Below are 21744 nucleotides of genomic sequence, written 5' to 3'. Positions count from 1 at the left end.
TTACATTTACTACCAGCCTGCAAAATCTGATACTTCAGGCACACAGAGAGGCAGAATCAATTTTAGGAAGAGCAGGTGTAAATCTGTTTTGCTACTTCAGTATGTACAACTTTATCTGCTTGGGGGTAGAAACCCCCACTTCAATATTACCCTGAGAAACGCTGTTAGTTTACTTCAGCAGCAATAAAACCAAGTCCTTTAGTCATTAACAAGCTGGCATTAGTTTTGCATCAGTCTAGGTTTGGTGTTGCTACCCTTATGCAGAACCTTTTGTTGCTCTGGCTAATATTTGCCCAGGGAGAGTTGGCTTGAGCATGTGCTGTGGGAATGCTCCACTCTGTGCACCAGGGAGCTGCAGCTTTGCTTAGGCAGCTGCAACATGAGTAGCCTAAGGAGCAGTAACCAGTGTGGTTTCTGAATTTATTGTGTTTTTTGACATAACATTACAAATATGATTGAGTCCCAAAATACAGGGCAGTGATTAAATGTTACAGTGAGAATGGTATGAACAATTGCAGCCATTGCAATGTGTTTCAGCTGAACTGTACATACTGAAACCTGTCTTGTTTATCTATTTAAAGAAAGGTTAAATGATGTATATAATAATTTCTACCTTAAAAAAGAAGTCATTTTAGTTGGTAGATTTTTTTCTTTTACTAAAACTTTCCCAGCAGGAACTTTTTCAGATTAGTTTGATATTATACACTATTCTTGTGTCAAAAAGTATCTTCTTCCTCCCGTCCTGTCTACCATTAGAGCTGGGTTGCATAAACAATAATTTAGTCGTTGAGCAAGTTGAAGCAAGATTGTATTTTTGGAATAACTTTGAAGTCTTACAGCTGGATAACTGTTGGGAACAGTGACTTCTGTTTGCTGCTTTCTTGCCTTTCTTTAGTTGGCTGCAGTCTGGCTCCCTTAACTCCTTGCTTTCCTGCTTTTTCAAAAGACAGGCATATGCAGTCCCATCCAATTGCAGGTGTGTTATCAGGATCTGCTCCAAACTGTGGCATCAGTTTGTTTGAATTTGTGAAGGTAAAACATTAGTAAGAAGATTCCTACATAGGCTATCTATGCCTAATAATTAAATATAATTCCTTTTTTACTGTGTAAAGGATTAAAAGCATCACATTCACAAATGCTGTTTTTTTTCTTCTCAGGGATGACTTTTTGCTTTTGAGAGGAGAAAGCCACTTCCTTTCATTGCTATGAGAAAGTACCTTGTGTGAACAGAACCACTACAGATCTGTTGTAGTGGTTCTTTGACTGTTGCCTAGGGATTTTGATCAGGAATTGAATCAGTCCTGGCTGAGCTTTGCTGGCATGAATTAGTGTAACTAAATTAGAGACACTTGATATGTTCCAGGGTACACAGGCAGAGACTTCAGCCATGAAATTCAGTGGGATAGTGGTTTTTTTCTGGGTGGGTTGTCTGGATTTTTTCCCCCGATGTCTTCAATCTAAACACTGCATAAAGTTGAGGATATTCTCATGGACCACAAAAGCCCAGCTCAAGAAGCCATGCCATAGTATTTTTGGACTGATGCTTGGTGTCTTTAAGAAGCAGCTTGCACGAAAACTATTATTATATGTCAAATTCCTTCCTGCCCAGGAAGATTTCCCTAAATGAGAGCCATAGAAATGCGGAGGTGTGAGAGAGGAGATCAGGAAAGGTGCAATGGCAGGGAGAGCAAGTGGAGTGAGTTGGAAGTGTTTGGAGCAGGGTGCAGACAACTGAATCCACAAAAGAAAAGCCCAAGGTTAAATCTGAAGACAGCAGGTGCCTGCCACAGAAACCACTCTTATTCTGCTGGCACCACATTCCTCCTCTTCCCTGGTCCCACCGAAGAATTTTACCTCAAATCTGGCAATGTGAAGGAATTTACTGCATCTTGGGGTGGCATAATAGGAAGTTGTGCAGGTCACTTAATTTGCAGCTGCTCTGTCACCTGTTGTCCTTGTAAGTTTGGATGTCTCACATCTTTCGGGAGCTGAGACATTTGGATTTTTACAACTTTTGGTATGTGCCACGCACAGATTTGATAGTCATTGGAGGAATTCCTCCAAAAATTATATGTTTTTTGTCTTTTTTTCTCCTCAGCTTTACAATGAAGAAATTCTTGATCTGTTTGATACCACACGTGATATTGATGCGAAGAATAAAAAATCAAATATTAAAATACATGAAGATTCAGCAGGAGGAATTTATACAGTGGGCGTTACAACTCGAACTGTGAATGGAGAATCTGAGGTGATAACTGGAAATAAATTACACTGTAACGTGCCAAGTAGATTCTAAAAATGTCTGTATGCTTTGATGTCTGTTTAAAAATCGAGGTCATGCTAGCTTATATCTGTCTCCTGGGCAATTAAATGTAAAAGCTAGCTAAAGTTTTTATTTTCTTAATTCTTTTTAGCCTTAAATCTGATATATTTGATACTAAGTACATATCACTTTCATTTAAAGCTGGGAAGAGACTTTTGTTCATAATATAGTTCTGTTGGGGGAATATGTAAATCTGATCTCCCAAATCTTACGTATATTATTTTTTCTTTGAGAGGAAAACTTTGCCTTTGGCTGATGTGAAATAAACTGCTATTCACGTACACTGTAAATCTGAATACAAATGTTATTTTACTTTTTTTTGTACAGGTGAATGAAGATAGGTATGTTACTACCAGGGTACGCTAAAGAGGGGAATACGAAGATTTAAGTATTTTACAGAAATCACAAAAAATACTTTTAGTTTGCTTATTTAAGGATCTTTGTCCTTTTTTTTTTTTTTTGCATATAGGAACTGAATGCATAGCAAAGAGAGAAATTTTAGCTATAGAACATTTTACCTTTAACCAGCAAGGGACGCAATGTCCTTGTTGCCTGTTTTCTAGATGATGCAGTGCTTGAAGCTGGGAGCTTTGTCTCGAACCACTGCCAGCACTCAGATGAACGTTCAGAGCTCACGGTCACACGCTATCTTCACCATACACTTGTGTCAGACCAGAGTCTGCCCCGCGTTTAATGCCGTACGTACTTATGCTGTTGGTAAACTTCTCTTTAGTAGCCATTTTTCAAAATGGGTATAGTTTTGGCAGCCACTGCTATTTGAATTGGACTTAGTAAGGATGCTGTAGTCATCATAATGCTTGATGAATTTGCTAAGCATTATAATAATTTGATTTAATCTGTGTGTATGTAACCATCCTCTAGCCAGAGGCAACTATAAATTGCAGACTCTTACAGGAACCTACCTATTCTCTCCTAGTGCTTTCTTCAGTATTTTGTTGCGACATACACAAGTGAGAAAGTTAAAATATAATTTGTCTTTAATTGGGAAAGCACATTTAAGTGTCTTAGCAGTTAGTGGGTTTAAACTTGCAGTCAGCTAACTGAAACTGCTTGGATATTTCAGATTAATTGTTGATATCCAATAAGGTGCAAGTAGAAAAGCATTAAATTCTGAGGCTCAGTGTGTGTATTTTAAATAGCTGTATATTCAGGGTGCAGGTATTTTGTTAAATCTATACACCTGAAATTCAAACTATGAATGAACATGAAGCTGTTCTGTAGAATATTCTGCATTCAGCTGTTAGTTGCTGTTCGGTGTATGTTGTAAAGGGGAGAGCTCTGAAGAAATCCACATTACTGAAAACTACATTACCTTCAGGTTGACTTAACTTGAGTATTCTAAAGGTCTTTTGCATATAATTTTTAAATATTACATACTATCTGGCTAGCATCCGACCCATAGTTATCACATTTTTAAGCATGTGGAACAGTGAATTGGATTTGCAGTGCTTTTTGGGGGGTTGCTTTTATTTTTTAATACGGCAAATAATCATTTACAGGCAAAATGAGTGTTCCCTCCTGGTCCTTTGTGGTATGTAGACCTGCTTTATACACCTGCTAAAAACACTTCTTTCTGCTTTCCATGCTGAAACTGTGGATTTGATGGTGTGGTCAGCTGTCTTCACTTGGGAGGGATTGGCATCACACTCCAAGCCCACAGAGGGCACTTCAGTCGCTGCGTGGTGATGCTGTCTGCTTGGAAATTTTTGTTGCACACTGTCTACTGGAGAGTGAGAAGTCCTCTGGGGGCCTGTTTCTGCAGGCTGTTGGCACAGCAGTCCCCCTGTGCCGATGCACTTGCAGCCTTCCTCGCCAGCTGAACTGCTCCAGCTCTGCCTGTGTTTTTGCAGAGGCTTGTGTTAGAGGAAGAGGTGGCCACCTTCTGCCTTATGTCAAACTCTTTTGTTTCAGCTTTTCTTGGGAGATACGCACAAGATAATCTGACTGTGGAGCTGGGCATTTCTAAACCCTTAATTTTTTAAGACAGCATCCTCTTCTTTCCCCATATTGTTTAGGAGAGTAGAGGATAGACCTGACACTGTCCTCTGAACGCTCCTGGACTCTAAATTAATACAAGCTATTATTGGGTGGCCAGGAGAGATGTAGCTCAAGTTTCTGCAGACAACAGTTTTGGGAGACCTTTGTTACTAGGGCAACGCGGTTTCTCCTTCTCGGGTGACAGCCGTGGCCGTGCCCCCTCTGTGCGGTGGCCCGTGCCCAGGGCTGGCAGGCAGCCAGGGCTGCAGTGCTCAGACATGCTCCTGGGGCTCTTTGCACACCAGCCAGGCTTCTGGGAAGTTTCTGGATGTGCATTTCACTTGCTAAATGAGGGACAGTGAAGGGATGCATTAATCATGGCTCTGAGGGCTGGGAATAAGAGTGTGGCCCCCAGAGTGTAAACATCAAATAACAGAAATAATGATTGCTGGTCTTGTGGAAGTGGCACAGTTCCCATTCTCTTCTGTTACTGCTACAAAAGGATGCATGAAATATTTAACTACCATCAGAAGAGTTTGGTCTGCAGAGACCTGCATTACCCTTTGCAGTAGCAAAGGGAACTGTAGGCTGGCTGGCCAAGGACGTAAACGTCACCACAGAATACCTGAGGGTCTGTGTTTGGCTTTTTCATTAGGCTTGAGTTTGTTTGGTTGGTGTTTTTTTTTGTTTGTTTGTTTGTTTTTTGGGGTTTTTTTTTGTTTGTTTGGTTTTGTTTGGTTTTTTTTTTTGTTTGGATTTTTTTGGTTTTGTTTTTTAAGGTTTTTCTGGGTTTTCTATGCTTAATGTGATTAGAAATTCCTAATAAAGCTTGTAATTTGGGCTGTGAGAGTTTGTTATGAATCCAGTATACACTCCATATGTGCTTATTATCCGACACCGTGCCAAGTTAGTAGAAATTGCCCTGCAATGGGTGTCTTACCAGCAAGGTCAAGAAGTGAGTGATTTAAAGATTTTTCTCATTGTGTTACTTTCCTGACAATAAATCTAACTACACTTGAAGTAAAATAGAAGTCTACAGTGAATGGTAGAACCAAACTAATCGACCATAAAAAAGTTTGGGATTGTGTAATGGAAAAGGATAATTTTCCTGCAGTGCTTTGGAATGCTGGGCAGGCTCCCTCCACTGACAGAGGCTTTGCAGCAAGTGCTGGTCATTACCTGGGGGAGGAAGGTGGAAGGGAGAAAGGAACCTCTTCATTTGCCCTTGTTCCCTCTACTGTTCTTATTTCCTGGGGACGTCAGAAGTGCTAGTGGAATACTGACTGCTAGGAGAAATGGTTTCCAACAAAAATTCCGAATGTAAGTTGAAGAATCATCCCACAGGGAGGCTGGTGGTGGGGTTTAGAGAGGTATAAAATCAAAATATCTTTCAGCTATTCAGTAGGTTTATAAACTAGCTGGTTCTGGTGACTTTGTGGGATAATAATGTAATTAGAGTTGTTTGGTTTTTTTAAATCTGTTTCCTTTGACAATTGATTCAAGAGTGCATTTTAGGAGAGATACAAATTTGTTGCTGACCTTGCTGGAGACGTGTATATTTTAATAGATGTTTCCCATTATTTCTTCATCAAGAAGCAATAGTAGCTTGTACTTAAAGTAGTTTTTAATCACATGCATCTAGAACTAGGTCTTCAAGAATAATATGTTAGTACCTATGATTAAAATGGAGATAGTATGTTTCAAAATACTGTTATAAAAGAAAGAATAAGGAGATGGTCCTAGTAAAGAGGTAGTTTTGTAAATAATTGTTGATTGAACTTTGCAAATGTTAATGTGAAAGATCTCACCAAGCCTTGTGGGTTCTTCTTTGCTTCAGGATAATGCCACTGACAACAGGATAATATCTGAGTCTTCTGAGATGAATGAATATGAAACTCTTACTGCCAAGTTTCATTTTGTTGATCTGGCGGGATCTGAAAGGTTAAAGCGAACAGGAGCTACAGGAGAAAGGGCAAAGGAAGGCATTTCCATCAACTGTGGACTAGTAAGACTATACAACTATACAATATGATGTAAAACAACTCCAGGCCAAACACTTAGAAATGAAATTTATATCTTATAGCTTAATTTTTTTTTGTCTGTGTACTGGCTGTTTTTTAATTAACTGTATAAAATGAAGTAATTTTTAAATTAACTGTATTTAATGTTTTTTGTTAATGCTGAACTGCACTGAAAAATAGAGCTGGTGATTATCAGTGGCGATTGTAGTTTCACATCTTTGTTTTGTGCACCATGGCTATGTGGAGGCTCTGTGCAACTCTTTTAAATGAGACACAAAAGTACATGTCTGTTCTATATGTGAAAACATACCTCGTTTTTTCCTGGGCTATTGTGCAGTACCAGTTTTCTGGGGTATTTTACAATTAGAATTTTCTCAATGAGTCTCTTGCCATCATGACATTGGTTATTTTCTGTAGTTCTTCTGGTTATATTACATGGAAGAGAGAATATTCAGTTCAATTTCATCATTGACATAAGCACAAAGCCAGCAGGATTTGGGGGATCTAGATGACATGGTTGTGTCCAAACAAAGAACACATAAAGTGCATGAAGGTGAAAATCAGTGTGATGTAACTAATATAAGATCACAAACCTATTATTTACAGTGAAGTCCAGCCCTCAGTTTTGTGGAACAGATTGAAAGTGCTTTAAATCCTTCAAAGCAAGCAGGGTGTGTGCAGTTCTTCATCTGCTGGTATCACTGCAGCATTTCCAAAGCAAGAACTTGCAGTACAGGGCGCCACCTAAAGCAAAGTCCTTCAGTTTGACTAAGTGTGTGCATTTCCACATAAATAATTTCACAGCCAAATGTTTGATTGTTTGTAAAAAAGCATTAGATCCTTTTAGTAATGGAACAGGATAGCCATGGACTACAAGCCTTTAATTTCAAGTCTTAAATGCTCAAATCATTATCAGATCTTTTTTGCTTTATAACTGTAGAGGTACTAAATTCTGGGGGTTTTTTCTTCATAAAATGCCCCATATTTTATTCTAAATGTAGCATAAAGCAGATTGATCAAATTAATTTTAAAGAAATTATAGCTACTGTTAGAAGTAAGATCAATTTAATTATCATCCAAAGCAAATATTTGTTAGATTAAGTAGTACCAACTTTAGTTTGTGACTGACATGAGATATTAGTAGTGCATATGAATTGTGCTATGCGCTTTGGCACTTCCACGTGCCAGACTGTAAGCCATCTGATGCACTGTTGATAACACAAGAATTTCTAAATGTAAAATACAGAAGTCTTCAGAAATGTTTTTATGCTAACTGTCATGAATATATTAATTTTCTCACAATATGCTGACTCCAGTTTATAGGGGTTTTAATATAAAACTACACAGGAGGTGATTCTGACTTGTGTGTTTTGTGATTTGGTGTTTTATAGCTGGCACTTGGCAATGTAATTAGTGCACTGGGAGATAAAAGCAAGAAGGCAACTCATGTACCATACAGAGATTCAAAGCTTACAAGGCTACTTCAGGACTCTCTTGGGGGAAACAGGTATGAAAATTGGAACATTTTATGTATTTCTTTGTGAATGAGCACGAATGAGAACATAATCAGCAGAAAGTAAAATGAACATTAAATGACAAAGTCTTGTTGGGGGAAGATTCTGGAGATAAATTGCATGCAAATAATGCTGTCAAAGGAAGGGAAAGATTTTAAGGAGGATCTTTGCATTGTTCTTTTCAGTGCTATTGTTATTTTACTAGACATGAAGCTTCAGGTTACTTAAGTTACCATTTTCAGGCAAGTTCTTCCCATGAAAATATCTGTAGATTGTAGATAGTACAAATGGTAGATTTTGTTTACAGCATATTTTAAAGCTGTGATGAGTTTCTCATTTAGAGATTGTTTTTTTTGTTGTTGTAGTTGCTTTGTTTTTTAAATGTTGGTGAATTGTTTGCTCGGACTGCCATGCACAGGAGCTTGGAGTCAGTTTACCACCCACAGGTCACTTCCATCTTTTTAGAGATTATGTATCTCAGTTTATGATGCATCTGTTCAGTTACCCGATGCTGGATTGCAGCCTAATAAAAACAAAGCAGTCTTTCACCAGGGTTTGTATGAATCCATTTGTATACATTCTGAACATCCAGTGAAGGGGAGCTTGGACCTCTGAAGGCTTTATATAAGGAAACATTAACAAATTTATTAAAATAATACAGATTTTGTATTTGTAATGCTAACATGTACAAATATGAGGGACCAAAGCTGAGTATATTTTAATAAGGTAGTACTCTTGTTCTTTTATGTGATCCAATACGCCTGGCTCCTATGTCTGGGAGAGTAGGAAGTTTTTACCCAAAGGAGTAGGGAGAAGTGGAAGAAAATTCTCAAACTGTTGTGATGCTCTTCAGAGGGATAGCTTTAGTAACAAGCTGAAGCACTGCAATGTGAGGGGGAGCCAGAAAAAACAAGTAAAATAAGGGCTAGAAACTTTCAAAAGTGCAAAAGGGAGAATGAAATTCAAGAATTACAAACAAATCAGAAGAAATCAAACAGCATAGCTCTGTTAAGCTCTTTCTGTAAATAAATGCAAAAAGCACTTCATTAAATTTTTATCAAGTACACCATCTACTGAGCATGGTTTTTGCAAACTCTTTTAAAATCGGCCTTTTGTAGAAATACTATTTTGACTCTGAAATATCTTCGCCTCTGACAGCTCTGCGGCTCCCCCCCGTGTTCTTCAGGAGCAGTCCCGGAGTTTATTTAGTGTGCGATAGGGGCGGCGGCCGAGCCCCGCACGGACACTCCCTCCCTGCCCCCGGAGAGAATCACAAGGGAGAAAAGTCAGGGTTTGACATAAGGACACTTTGTTAGCTAAAGCAAAAGTCACATATGCATGCAAAGCAAAGGAAATCATTCGCTTCCCATGGGCTGGCAGGTGTTCAGCCATTCCCAGGGAAGCAGAGCTCCATCATGCCTTACAGTGACTTGGGAAGACAAATGCTGTCACTCTGGATATCCCCCCTTTCGTCTCATTACCCCAGCTTCATATGCTGAGCACGATTCCATATGGGATGGAATATCCCTTGGGTCAGGTGGGCTCAGCTGTCCCAGCTGTGTCCCTTCCCAACCCCTTGTGCACCCACTGGTGGGGCAGCCTGAGGAGCAGAAATGGCCCTGACTCTGTGAAAGCCCTGCTCAGCAGCAGCTCAAACATATCTGCATCATGGACCTATGGTAGGTGTTTCCAGCACAAATCCAAACAAGCTGCTGTGAATCAAGTTAACTCTATCCCAGCCAAAACTAGCACAAATGTACAGATAGGAAATGCTGCCCCAGAATGTTTTAATGATACTTGTATGTATTCTTTCTGTCTTTTTTTCTGATGAGAATTGTGTGGAAGCCTTCCTTCCCCACTGGCTTTTTTGGTATGTGACATACATGCTGAGACATCTCAAATCAGCATGTTGCTGTTAAGGAAGATTTTTTTCATATATATTTTAATATAAAACCCTCACATTTTTAATGATTTCTTGTCTGGGCTTTGGCAATCAAAATGCGTGGGAAAGCTAAATTTTAACATCTATTGCAGTTTTTTCTCCTGGACAATCAGATTTAGATTTCTTTATGCCTTTTCTGTAGCCTTCCAACTTCTACCCTAGGTATAACTGTCCACATTATTGTTTCTCTCTTAAAAAATACTTACAGAAATCTACTAGTAATGATTTGGATTAATCCTAAATTAACAGTGATGAAAACATTGTATCACTGTACTACTTTCACAATAATCCTTATTTTAAGTATAATGCTGTAACAGTTCTGAAGCAGCACTTAAATATTAATGTTTCTTGAATTATTCAAATAAAAATATGGAGTATTGGTGTTTTAAAAGGGATGTTATAATGTATAATATGAAAAATTCAAACCTTCCTAACTTCGGGAGCAGGGCGAGAAATTTAAAGACGTGGTGACATAAAGGAAGTAGAACAGTGTCAAAAAACCCTGGTCCATTTTACAGTTTAGATAGGAAACTGGAGTTCAAGTTGAACACAAGGCAGAACCAGTCCCCTGAGGTTTAGAAAAGTAAGCGCATTCTCAATGTCAGGATTAAAAAAATTGTTCCCAATCTTGCATGGCCTTATCTAGAGGACTAAAAGAGTTTGGAGAACTGGCACAAAGATACAGGTGAGAACTGAGGAAGAGTTGCTGAAAGTGAATTTTTTTGTAGCCCCAGGCTAGTTACTCTTTCTAGCTTGATTTCCCAGTGTATATGGTGAATATGATTGTTTGCCTTACAGAGTTGTTGCAGGGATTCATTTGTTTGTTTTAGTCTGAAATTATAGAAGGTGAAGATCAGAATCCAGCCTGCCTGATGCAGATAAAGCTCCTTTGCCCCAGAGACAGTTCACTCTTCCTAACTTAACTATCCAAGTTGTGACATGCAATGGAGAAGCAAGTTCCTTTAAAACCTGGAAGAGTGTTCTCAGTCCATCAAATGCAGATGTTTTTCCCTTTCTGTTGAAAATTTAGGCAATGTATGCACCTTCAGAGTGACCTGCAGCTGGAATTCTGGTTCTGACCTTCTAGGCTGCTCTTACCTGACAAGAAATGAGTATGCTCCAGGGAGAGAGGGAAGGAACCTGTTGAATGATGGAAGCACTTGGCTGGAGTGAAAATTGTTTTGGGTTTTTTTCTGCTTTTGTCCTACTGTTTCCTACTGGTCAATCTGCTTGATATTTCATTTGGAGCATGGATTGTGTTCTCATCCTGCAATAATATCCCATGATGGGATGGCTAGAGGATGTTGTAGGAAGCTGAAAGAAGCGTCGCTGTTCATAGGCCTCTTGGGCCAAGAGCTCAGATCCTGCTGCTTTTTGTTGCAGAAAGTTGCCCTAAGCAGTGGTGTTATGAAATGTGGTGCAAATACGGTTACAGACATAGAGTGCTAAGGGTAAGTCCTAGTTTTGGGCTTTTGTTGGAGAACAGAAGATAACTTGCAGTGGAGAACTCAGCCAGTTCAGAACCTGAGGTAGAGAACAGGCACATTAGACATGTATGGACAGGTAAGATGAGGATTTGGGCATCTTTCAGATGAAGTAGGTAAGCAACTCAGGAATTACAGTAGGCAGTCCTGACAGCTGCATGATCCAAATCACTGTTGAGGAATTTAGGTTGACTATAAATTCCTTAATCTGAGTTTATGTATGATTAGGCAAACTGAATGTAATTTGAGAAATGTTTCTGGAAATGCTCATTAATTGCTTTTACAATTTCATGTGTGGAACAAGTAATGATCTAGCATCTCCTACCCTATGCTAGGGAGATACAAGACATAGCACCTGTAGCACCTGCTGACCTTTGTGGTTCATGGTTTGGAGTGAGCTAGATGCAGAAATATTTTCACAAATACCATAAAGTTGGTACTCTTGTTTCACCTTGTGCCTGAGGACCTGGTATTTTCTCTCTGCTCTTTTTCTCCTTGGTGTGTGATGCTGACCTATGTTTCTGGCTTCCAGTCAAACGCTCATGATAGCGTGTGTGAGCCCTTCAGATCGAGACTTCATGGAAACTTTGAACACGTTGAAGTATGCCAACCGGGCACGGAACATCAAGAACAAGGTGATGGTTAATCAGGACAGGGCCAGTCAACAAATTAATGCTTTGCGCAGTGAGATTGCACGGTTACAGATGGAACTCATGGAATACAAAACTGTAAGTTTGTCCTCTTAGGATTTCTTCTGCTTTAAAATGCTTATAATTCACCGGGTTTTTTTCCCCATTGACTATTTCCACTTCATACATTAAAAACACTGGAAAAGCAGCCCTGACGTAAACAACACTTAATTCCAGAGATAACCAGATGTTTTTAGAAAATGTAGATTGTATCCCCAAACAAAGAGATGTCAGCAAATGTCAGTGATATTTACTGATGATGCATGCTGTTTGCTTTTTGAAAGGCAATGAGAAAGTCACTTCGAAATCAAAAATGACCAAACCACAACTTAGATTGATGCATAAGTGAATGTGTACAGTTACTATGTATGTTTTGAAAACTTCCTGGATGGCTAAAACAGTTTGTTTAAAAATCGAGTCTCAAGTATATAAGACAAATACTCATGCCTGTTTCTTTCTGAATTTAATTCAGCGTTTTGAGCAATAAAGGTTGTCACCAAACAGGATCACCTTTTGCTCTTCTTGAGCTAGTATTCTGATTTGATAAAGAGTTATCTTGTTTTTAACCTCTTCAAGAAGTATTGTATTTCAGACTAATGTGGAATTACACAAAACCCAGATGCTAAGGTGTTGGCCCAGACATCAGTCTTTTGAAAACTATCCCTTTATCATTGTTTTAAACTCTTTGAGAGATTATCCTGTGTTATGAGTGTCTGCTTGGCATTCTAAGTCATCTGTGGATTGCATTTACTAACTTAGAATTTTTTTAAGTGTAGGTCAGCCTTGACTAGTAATAAAATATTTTTACTTTCTTGAAGGGTAAAAGGATTATAGATGAAGAAGGCGTTGAAAGCATCAATGACATGTTCCATGAGAATGCAATGCTGCAAACAGAAAACAACAACCTGCGTGTTAGAATTAAAGCAATGCAAGAGACTATTGATGCTCTTAGAGCCAGAATAACGCAGCTGATGAGTGATCAGGCCAACCAAGTGCTAGCCAGGACAGGTATGCTGTGAATGTGCAAAAACTGCTTCATAAACTCATGAACTTAAATTAATTGTATGTCCTTGCTTCATTGATCCCTTGAAATGAAATTATGCCTTTTTATTAGCAATGTAGGACCTGCTTTGGCAGGGATAGGCCCCCATATGATTATTTCTTCTGTTTCTGGAGTCTTTTTTTAATAATATAAATAGTTTGGTACCCTGATTTGACCATTCATTTAGAAATGTGAACAAGAGGAAACATTAAATACTATTTTTATATATAAATTATTTGTATGCTTAGCCCCTGTGGTGGTTTAACAACCACACCAAGTTAATTTGACTCCAAATTAAACTCCAGATAAGTAATTTTGATTTAAGCATTGTTAAAATGTGCTAATATGGGAAACAAGTTACGTATGGTGATCATATGAGAGAGGAACAAAAAATGTAACTCAGTTTAAGAAGGAAAGCTATTTTACAAATAAGTTAAGATTTATATGTGTAGCCCATGTGACTGTTTCCCTTTGCTGGTACCTTGTGCCTATTTATTTGTATATGTTTATACTGTTACCACCATTTCTCTATGTTTCCCTTCCCTCATTCCCCTTTTCCCTCTGTCTTTCAAAGGGGAAGGAAATGAAGAAATTAGCAACATGATTCATAACTATATCAAGGAAATAGAAGATCTCAGGTATTTGCATTATACGTATTTGGACGATTTTTGTTTAAAAATATATTAGAAGTGTTAGCAATACTTCGGCTGTTTTCCTCTGTAGGGATTACTTTAGGAGAGTGGTCCTTCAGCTTCTAAGACCATCTGGTGTTGCTCTTGGACACAAAAATGTAAAATGTTAGAGATCAAACTGACAATAGAAATGAGAGTAAGATGTTGCCTAAATTATGGTGATAACTTAATATTTTTGTACCAAGGACAGTAAAACTTAGAACAGTCCTTCAGAACTTTATAACCTCATATAAAAATGACGGCACTGAGAAATTACTTGTTTAAAAAAATTTAAAAAAACAACTTTCTTTTAAAATTCAAAAACTTTCAAATATTTTAGATATTTTTATTTATCTATGTCTTGGACATATACCATGCAAAAAATAATCTGGCCTATCCTTAGTTTATATTAGAGCTTCTGTGTAGCTTTCATATACTATCTATGTTCATAAAGCATGTACAGGTATGTATCTGTGTATATATACATCTGTGTGTATGTTCATACAGACATATTTTTATGTATTCTGTCAAGGTTATATGATATGTGTACAACATATATAACCATTGTGTAAAATGGTATTTTAAAGGAATTTACTACATTGATGTACTGGCAATAGTTGTAATTAATGGTCTACAATTCTTCCTTGTTTTGTTTTTTATTAAGAGCAAAATTATTAGAAAGTGAAGCAGTGAATGAAAATCTTCGACGCAACTTGTCAAGAGCATCATCAAGAGCCACGTACTTTGGCGGACCATCAGCATTTTCTGCTTCTATGCTTTCCTCAGAGAAAGAGACCATGGAAATTCTAGATATAGCCAAGAAAGATCTAGAAAAGCTGAAAAAAAAAGAAAGGAAAAAGAAAAAGAGGTGGTGTATGAATTATGATGCTAATTGTTTTCTCTTTCTTAGTAAAAAGGCCTATTTTTTTAATTACTGAGACTTAAAAAGGCTTTTTGTGTGGGTTTGGACCCTTAACTGCTGTTACCTCAAACCCTTTTACATGCTGAAGTTACAGGTTTTTCTTTTGCATCTTTTCTTCCAGTGAAGTCTTATTTGTCTCCTTTGTAATGAACTTTTCTATGAAATTATGCACAATGATAAAAGCACAGGTGCTCTCTCTAAATTTTCATTTAAAAAAATTTCTTCTAAAATGCACCTGAAATTTAACAGAAGTTTGAAAAAAATTGTAAAATGATTTTCAACTCTATGTCAAAACTGAAACAGCTTTCTGAAGAAAAGATATTCTGAATAGCTGGGGATTCTTTGGTAGCTGTTGAAATGGCTTCTTTTGCTTTATCTTTTGCTTCTGTGAATGTTTTTTTAATTTAAGGTTTCCTAATTCTCTGCAACATTATGCTTTGCTGTTTTTTTGCAGTCCAACTTCTCATCTACTAAAATCCTCATAGAAATTGACAGAAATGCCTGTTTAGATAGCAGTTAGCACAGCAAGGCTTTGTGTACTTGGAGACTTTGCATCTATTAGAAATCTCTCAGTTTTACTTGAAATTTTCCATGCTTCTTTTCTGTTACTCTTTTTAATAATGGTCCTTCAGACTTCTACAAGTTCAGAGTAAAGCTATAACAGTTTAAGCTTGAAAAAGTCAAAGTATAAAGTAGATGAGGATCAGTCATATTTTTAATTTTAGGTCTTGTATCTATAAATCAATCCATTCACTACACAAATGTCTGATGCTTTTAGAGAACAGTCATTTTAAGTACAACTAGATTCTTTGCATATCATTTTTTAGGAAGCTCTAAGACTTTTAGAGGGATTGTGATAGATTTTGTCTCATTTTTGTATGAACTTGAGGGTAAGATGGAAGTACTAAATAAAATCAGCAGAATGTTCTGTCCTCTCTTCAGCCAAGCACTTCAGTATGCCCTTTAACTGTAAATGCAGGAACAAAGAGATTTGATTTTGTGTTTTTTAACACATTTTAAAATCAAGCATACATTTAACTACATGCTTAGATAGAGCTGCAGTTGTTAGGTTGTGTTTTTGTGGTTTGTTTTTGTTTTATTTTGTTTTTTTGAAAGCCAGTCATACTTTCTGACACCAAGAAAATAATATTGTGATGGGATGGCCAAGTAGTCTGATCCAAAAGTAGGGACTACTTACCATAAATTATTTTTGAGATCAGTTTTGAATCCTAGCATTATAGAATTAGAGAGCTATAGAAAAATTAAAGTTGGAAAAGGCCTCTTGATTGCTCCATCTTAAAGTGAGCTTTGTGTTCTATAAGATGGGGTCATACTCTTCAAAGTGCTGCTAAGGTTTGAATCTATCTACTGGCCTATCTGCAGACCGCTTTGTAATAAATACTTAGAAATTTCTGAGGTGCACGTATTGGGAGGAAAATTCCTTAGATGCTGAGAAATGTTAGAATTTAAAGGGATTATACGTTGTCATTCTTGCCATCTGCAGGGTGCTTCTATGCAATTAGTGAAAAGTCTGTGTTAAGGCTATATCACTGTGATTTTTTATTCTATTGAAATTTCAGGAATTGGCAGTGTGTACATTAATGTAATGCACAGACACTTTGCCATGCAGCTTGATGGGGGATTCTTTGTTATAATTCTGTCTTCTGTAGGCATTTAGGTACATTTAGTCTGCTATTTCTTTTTAATGTTGCTGTTCTTTTAAAGTTGTCTAACTAGCACTTTTCTATTAAAATGGGATTGGTAAGCCTGGCTACTATTTCTGCCCCTCTGCTGCCTTTCTCAGTCTTTTGTTTCCTGGGTATGGGCCAGTATGACAAAAGGTGCATAATTTTAAATACATAGAACTTATTTAAATTGTTGTGAGGTGGCCTGAAGGTCTAAGAGCAAGGTTCTGAATGAGCAGCCAATATGTAGTGTGAAATATCTGTAGCCTTAATAAGCACCTGCCATGAAGTTTATTGGAAACAATTTACACAGCAGTAATATTTTGCCTACTGATTGGAGTATCCCACAGTCTGACTTAATGTGACTTACCCACTAGAAGCCCCTGAGCAAATCTTCCACATTCCTTTCAGTTGTTAGTCAACCTTACATACCTGGTAACCATTTCTGACTGTTTTCTTTTGACTCCTCTAACCTTAATTAACCTAAATTAGTGATGAAAGTTACATGGTGTTCAGCTTGCTACCTCCTAGCTGATACCAAAGGGAGGTGGTTGGCAGTATAAGGTGAAAAGGCAGCAAAAGCTCTTGCTCGAAACTTTGTCAAAATGGGAAATGAGGAATTTCAGTAGTTGATGAATTTTAAGCCATCTCTATGCTTATATATGTCATACAGACTTTTTTTTACTGATAAATCCACGTTTATTCAAGAGGAAAAAGTGCAGGCAGAAATACTAACATTTTGTCCATCTCATTGCTTCTGGTGCATGTTTTTTGTTAATTTATTAAAAAATAACAAGAAATTATTCACATGTACTTGCTGAATCCCAGAAAAATAAGCTGCAGTTTTCTACTTTTTATTTAAAAACATACAACAAAACCCAAACGAAAACATGAATGCAATTTGAAGATTTTTTGTATTAATTATATTCAGAATATATTATTTAGAATATTAGTAAAGTAATGATTAAAAAGTTTTCTTTTTCCTACTTTATATGACAATATGTTATCAGCATATATAAAACTAGTGCATTGGTTTTTTTTTCCTGATATATTCCTGAGACTATATAACTTTGGGTCGGTGGGAGTATTTGCAATTTTCAGTATTTTACCAGCCAGTTTTAAGTGGAGAAAGAGGAGAAAGCTTTTTCTAGAATTTGAGATATTTTCTTAATCCATTATTAGAAGTAATTCACAAGGTTAAATATATAGTCTAAAATTTCTTTCTTAGTGTAACTTGAATTTACTTGTTATCAGTGGCAAATTAGTTAACCTACACATGCTTCTTTTTTGTTTTCTGTGTTTACTTTCCAACTGTCCAGGATGTATTGCCTTTTTACTACTTGTTGTCTCTTGATGGTATCTTTTAAAATTTCATTTTAAACTCCGCAAGCTCATATATATCATTTTTTTACCTTCTTATCACTTTTGCTTTTCACTGTCTGGTTTGTCCTTCATTGGCTTGGCCTTCCAATACTGTACCTCGTGCTTTTGAAGGCTACAGAAACTTGAGGAAAGCAGTCAAGAAGAAAGAAGGTTGGAATATTTCCCAGGTTTTTAATTACCTGTCATTTCAATTAACTGGTTGTCATACATGAAAAGAAGTTGGGCAGCTTCATAGGTACTTCAGGAGCAGTTAATTTTCAGAGTTCTTTCCGGGTTTTCACTTCCAGCTAGTGTTTTAACTGGAAGAAAGCTCTGTTGTGGAATTAAGGTTGACTCTGGAATTACACAGGGTCAAGCAAGCTTTTGTGGGGAGGTGACATTCCTGTTGAATTAATTGTTTTCTTTCTTGCATGGCCTAAGAGAAATGAAAGGCAGGAGGAAGGTGCAGTAGCACATATAGTATGAAATGTCTAGCAGGCAGTATATGACAATAATGACTTTGGCATGTGAGATCAAGAGTGTCTTGGACCATCACACCTCAGTCAAGTCTGCTGCTTTGGTTTCTGAAAACATAAGACAAGCCTTGGTCATTCCTCCCGTTCTATTTCAGCCAAACCAGTAGATGAATAGTCATTCACAGAGAGCAGTTAAGCTGAGACCTCTAAAAAGAGAACTGTAGTATGATTAAAAGTGAAACTAAAGGAGTTTTTATTTTTCTGCTGTCTACTTTGATCCAAAAAACCTGCCTACTGAATTGATGCAGATGATGTGAATCCACAAACCAGTAGCACACACACTAAGCAGTACAGTTCTACCTGGGAGAGCTGCTGGCTCTCCTTCTTCCTGTCTGTCCCCTTTCTTTGGCAGAACACAAATTTTCTGTAGTGGTTGGTTCTGTACTGAGTGGAAGGGAAACTGGAGGTTGGCCTCAATTTGCATGAGGATTGCAGCTAATATCCATTATCTTTTAGGCTTAATAAACAACATAGAACATGTTCTGGTTTGAGGGAGATGAGAATCTGTGGAAATGAGATCATGTGACACAGTGTTCCCTGTTAGGCATTTTTTTGTTTACAAATCTGGTTAGATTTTTAAATTCCAGCATCCCTAGCTGCTGCATGGATTCAGATGATCCAAGCAAAAGCTTTCTGCTTTGTGCATGGTCAGCTCATAACTGGAAATGAGTGGGGCAGAAGGGAATCAGTTAGCATTGAACAGATTAAAAAGATATAATTATACAACAGAAAATACAGTAATACAACAGAAAATCATGTGTACACAGCGCTGTGTTATTCAACAGGCACATTTTAGATTCATGCTGTGTTTTAAAGGTGTCACCAAATCCTAGTGTCTCAAATCTACTGTATATTTCTTGTTCCTGCACTGAGTATTGGATTTGCCCAAGAGTTTGATCATGAATCTGAGCTCCTCTTGATATCACTGGGGGAAGATGTGCATTTCTAGTTTCTGTGCCTGATCACTGACTGCACAACTTGCCAAACTTTTATGCAGCTGATGTTAGTTGAGGTGGATTCCACACTAAGCAGTCCTACCCACATTTTTTTTAGTACCCCCTATGGTGTCTAGCTCTATTCTGTCACAACTTCCCATCCATTGGAGCTTTAGATATTGTACATGTAGCACTAGAGGGATTGATACCTGGTCTGGGACAATTTGTAGAGTGCCACATATTTTTTTGTTTTGTATTTGCATGTGATGCCTTAAATGTGCACTTAAAAATGTTAAAATTTGCCCTAATGGGTAATACACCAAACATTTAGAACTAAACAAAAAAAAACAAACAAACAACCCCCCCACCCAAAAAAAAACAAACCCCTGCTGTAAACCCTATTTATTGTTGTGTCAGTGTTTTGAGCATTCCCTTTATGTCAAAGTAGATAACTAATCAAAAGAGTGGTTACAGTACAATAAATTAGGATATTGTTTAAGGTTTATACATAAATGTTAAGACTATTCTAAGTAGAGCAGGCTCTGTTATAGCTTGAAAGTGCAGGAATGCCTGTAATGTATATTGTACTTGCACACAATGTTATTTTATCGTTTTGTAAAAGCTACTCTGGGTACACTGCAACTTCCATGCAAAATGAGTACTGCTGTAGTACATGGAGATGTATATTCTGATTGTCCCAGTGTGCATTATGCTGGAATAATGTGCTAATTATTACTATTACCTTGCAAACCAAGATTAAGAGTAATTAGGCATTATTTTATTATCTGCAGAAGTTTGGAAGTTGTGTTTTACCCACACCCAACACCTGTACATTTTTCTAACTACACTTTGTTTTCGTCATTATTTGGAATTGCAACTTACTGGTTTGGGGGTTGGGAAACAACTGCCATTTCAGTTTGTGAATAATTTGTGTCTGCCTCTTCTACTAGTGTTAAGGAGGATAACACAGACAACGAGCAGGAGAAAAGAGATGAAAAAGGCACTTCAGAGAGAGAGAATAATGAATTGGAGGGAGTAAGTATTTATAAGTGTTTCGTTTATTTGTTCATTGTTTAAAGATTTACAATGTTATAGAAAGAAAATTAATAATGTGCTAGGTGAATATTGCGCCTTCACAGTGATAGTCAAAAATGATTGAGGCATGGAAAAGTGTGGGGCTGCTTTAATGTCTGTATGTTTTGTAGGAGGAAATTCAGGAAGTCAGTGATCATGATGATGAAGAAGAGGAAGATGATGAGGATGAAGACGATATGGAAGTTGTTGAAAGCTCAGATGAATCAGATTCTGACTCTGATGAAAAAGGTGATGTCAGTGCAATATTCTGTAGAGTTTTGCAAATAATATCTGTCAAACCTCAGGTCTTGGTAGGCAAGAAAGTGTGTTGTAAACAGTCTGTGTGTTATTCTCTGTGAATAACATGTTCTGTGAGTTATTTTTTGGTTATGGTGCTAAAACATGTAATAGACAGCTGATCAAGAGTCCCTGTATGGGTTTTGAAATTGACCAGAGGCCAGGTTCATTGTAATTTGTGTGGAATCCTCCCGTGCACAATATGTATTTACAGTGACCCTAAGATTGCAAGGATTATCTATGTTCATGTGGTCCTTGCTTTACTTTAACAGAAATCTTTCTATTTTAGAAAATTATCAAGCTGACTTGGCAAATATCACCTGTGAAATAGCCATTAAGCAGAAACTGATAGATGAGCTGGAAAACAGCCAGCGAAGGTTGCAAACACTGAAAAAACAGTATGAAGAGAAACTAATGATGCTACAACATAAAATTCGAGACACTCAGCTCGAAAGAGATCAGGTTCTTCAAAACTTGGGTAAGAAGTAGAAAATTATTGATCTTGTATAATCTGTTGAACCATTTTCTACTTCTCTCGTTTTCTTTTTCAAATTTGATGATAAATTGCAGAAGACAGAAGTATGTTTTGTACCCATAATGCCAGTGAATGATTCTTTAATCATTCTAGTTTCTATCAGAATTGAGAGAAGAATTTTTTTGAATGCATTGCTACTGACAGGTATTTGATTTGGGTGAATAAGCATTTTCAGTTTTCTAAGAACTCTCATAATCCTGGAGATAGTTCCTGATTAAAAGTCTTTTTGTGTTCTTTCCTCCCCACTTTCTTTGTATTTGCTTGAGAATAAGAACAAGGATCAGTGAAACACACGTTTCAGAGGTGTTTACTGACCAAACCTTTTTAGATATGTATTTAGTATTGAGATGACACACTACCTATGACTCAAGAGTCCCAAGCCACAAATAACTGCACTTTGGGAGTGCTGTGGAAAGTATTTTGTTTGTTTTTCTTTTTTAAACATATATATGCTTTATGGTTATACACTGTCTAAGCTTTTGCTGTTCCCCTGTCATTCCTTAGCACTTCCCTTGTTGATCAGCGTCAGAAGAGGAATACTAGGCTTGATGGCTTTTAGGAGTGGTTTTATACTCCTGTGCACATATGTGTGAATGTGTGTATTTGTGCTTTCAGGTGCTCATATTTGTTACAAAGAAGTCAGAGGAAAGTGTTAATAGTTGGTCTCTTATCCCAGAATGCATACACGGTGGGAAGTTCAAAGCAGTGCAGGTG

General features: G+C 37.3%; 1 protein-coding gene across 5 annotated transcripts in view; it reads left to right on the top strand.

Moving 5' to 3' along the window:
- Window positions 1–21744, top strand: part of KIF21A (kinesin family member 21A) — an 86232-nt gene that overhangs the window by 31855 nt on the left and 32633 nt on the right. For 4 of the 5 annotated variants that reach the window (XM_030961124.1, XM_030961127.1, XM_030961126.1 and 1 more), the window contains exons 4-14: window positions 2099–2248; window positions 2887–3021; window positions 6159–6326; window positions 7734–7849; window positions 11815–12010; window positions 12790–12979; window positions 13588–13651; window positions 14349–14552; window positions 20075–20159; window positions 20330–20447; window positions 20785–20973. In XM_030961124.1, coding sequence (XP_030816984.1) covers window positions 2099–2248; window positions 2887–3021; window positions 6159–6326; window positions 7734–7849; window positions 11815–12010; window positions 12790–12979; window positions 13588–13651; window positions 14349–14552; window positions 20075–20159; window positions 20330–20447; window positions 20785–20973 — 1615 coding nt within the window. Of the gene's footprint in view, window positions 1–2098; window positions 2249–2886; window positions 3022–6158; window positions 6327–7733; window positions 7850–11814; window positions 12011–12789; window positions 12980–13587; window positions 13652–14348; window positions 14553–17785; window positions 17825–20074; window positions 20160–20329; window positions 20448–20784; window positions 20974–21744 lie in introns of all 5 variants that reach the window. The other variant, XM_030961128.1, reaches the window with a different exon arrangement.

The sequence above is a fragment of the Camarhynchus parvulus genome, chromosome 1A (genome assembly GCF_901933205.1).
Source record: "Camarhynchus parvulus chromosome 1A, STF_HiC, whole genome shotgun sequence".
NCBI lineage: Eukaryota > Metazoa > Chordata > Aves > Passeriformes > Thraupidae > Camarhynchus > Camarhynchus parvulus.
This window is presented reverse-complemented; position numbering and strand designations above follow the sequence as displayed.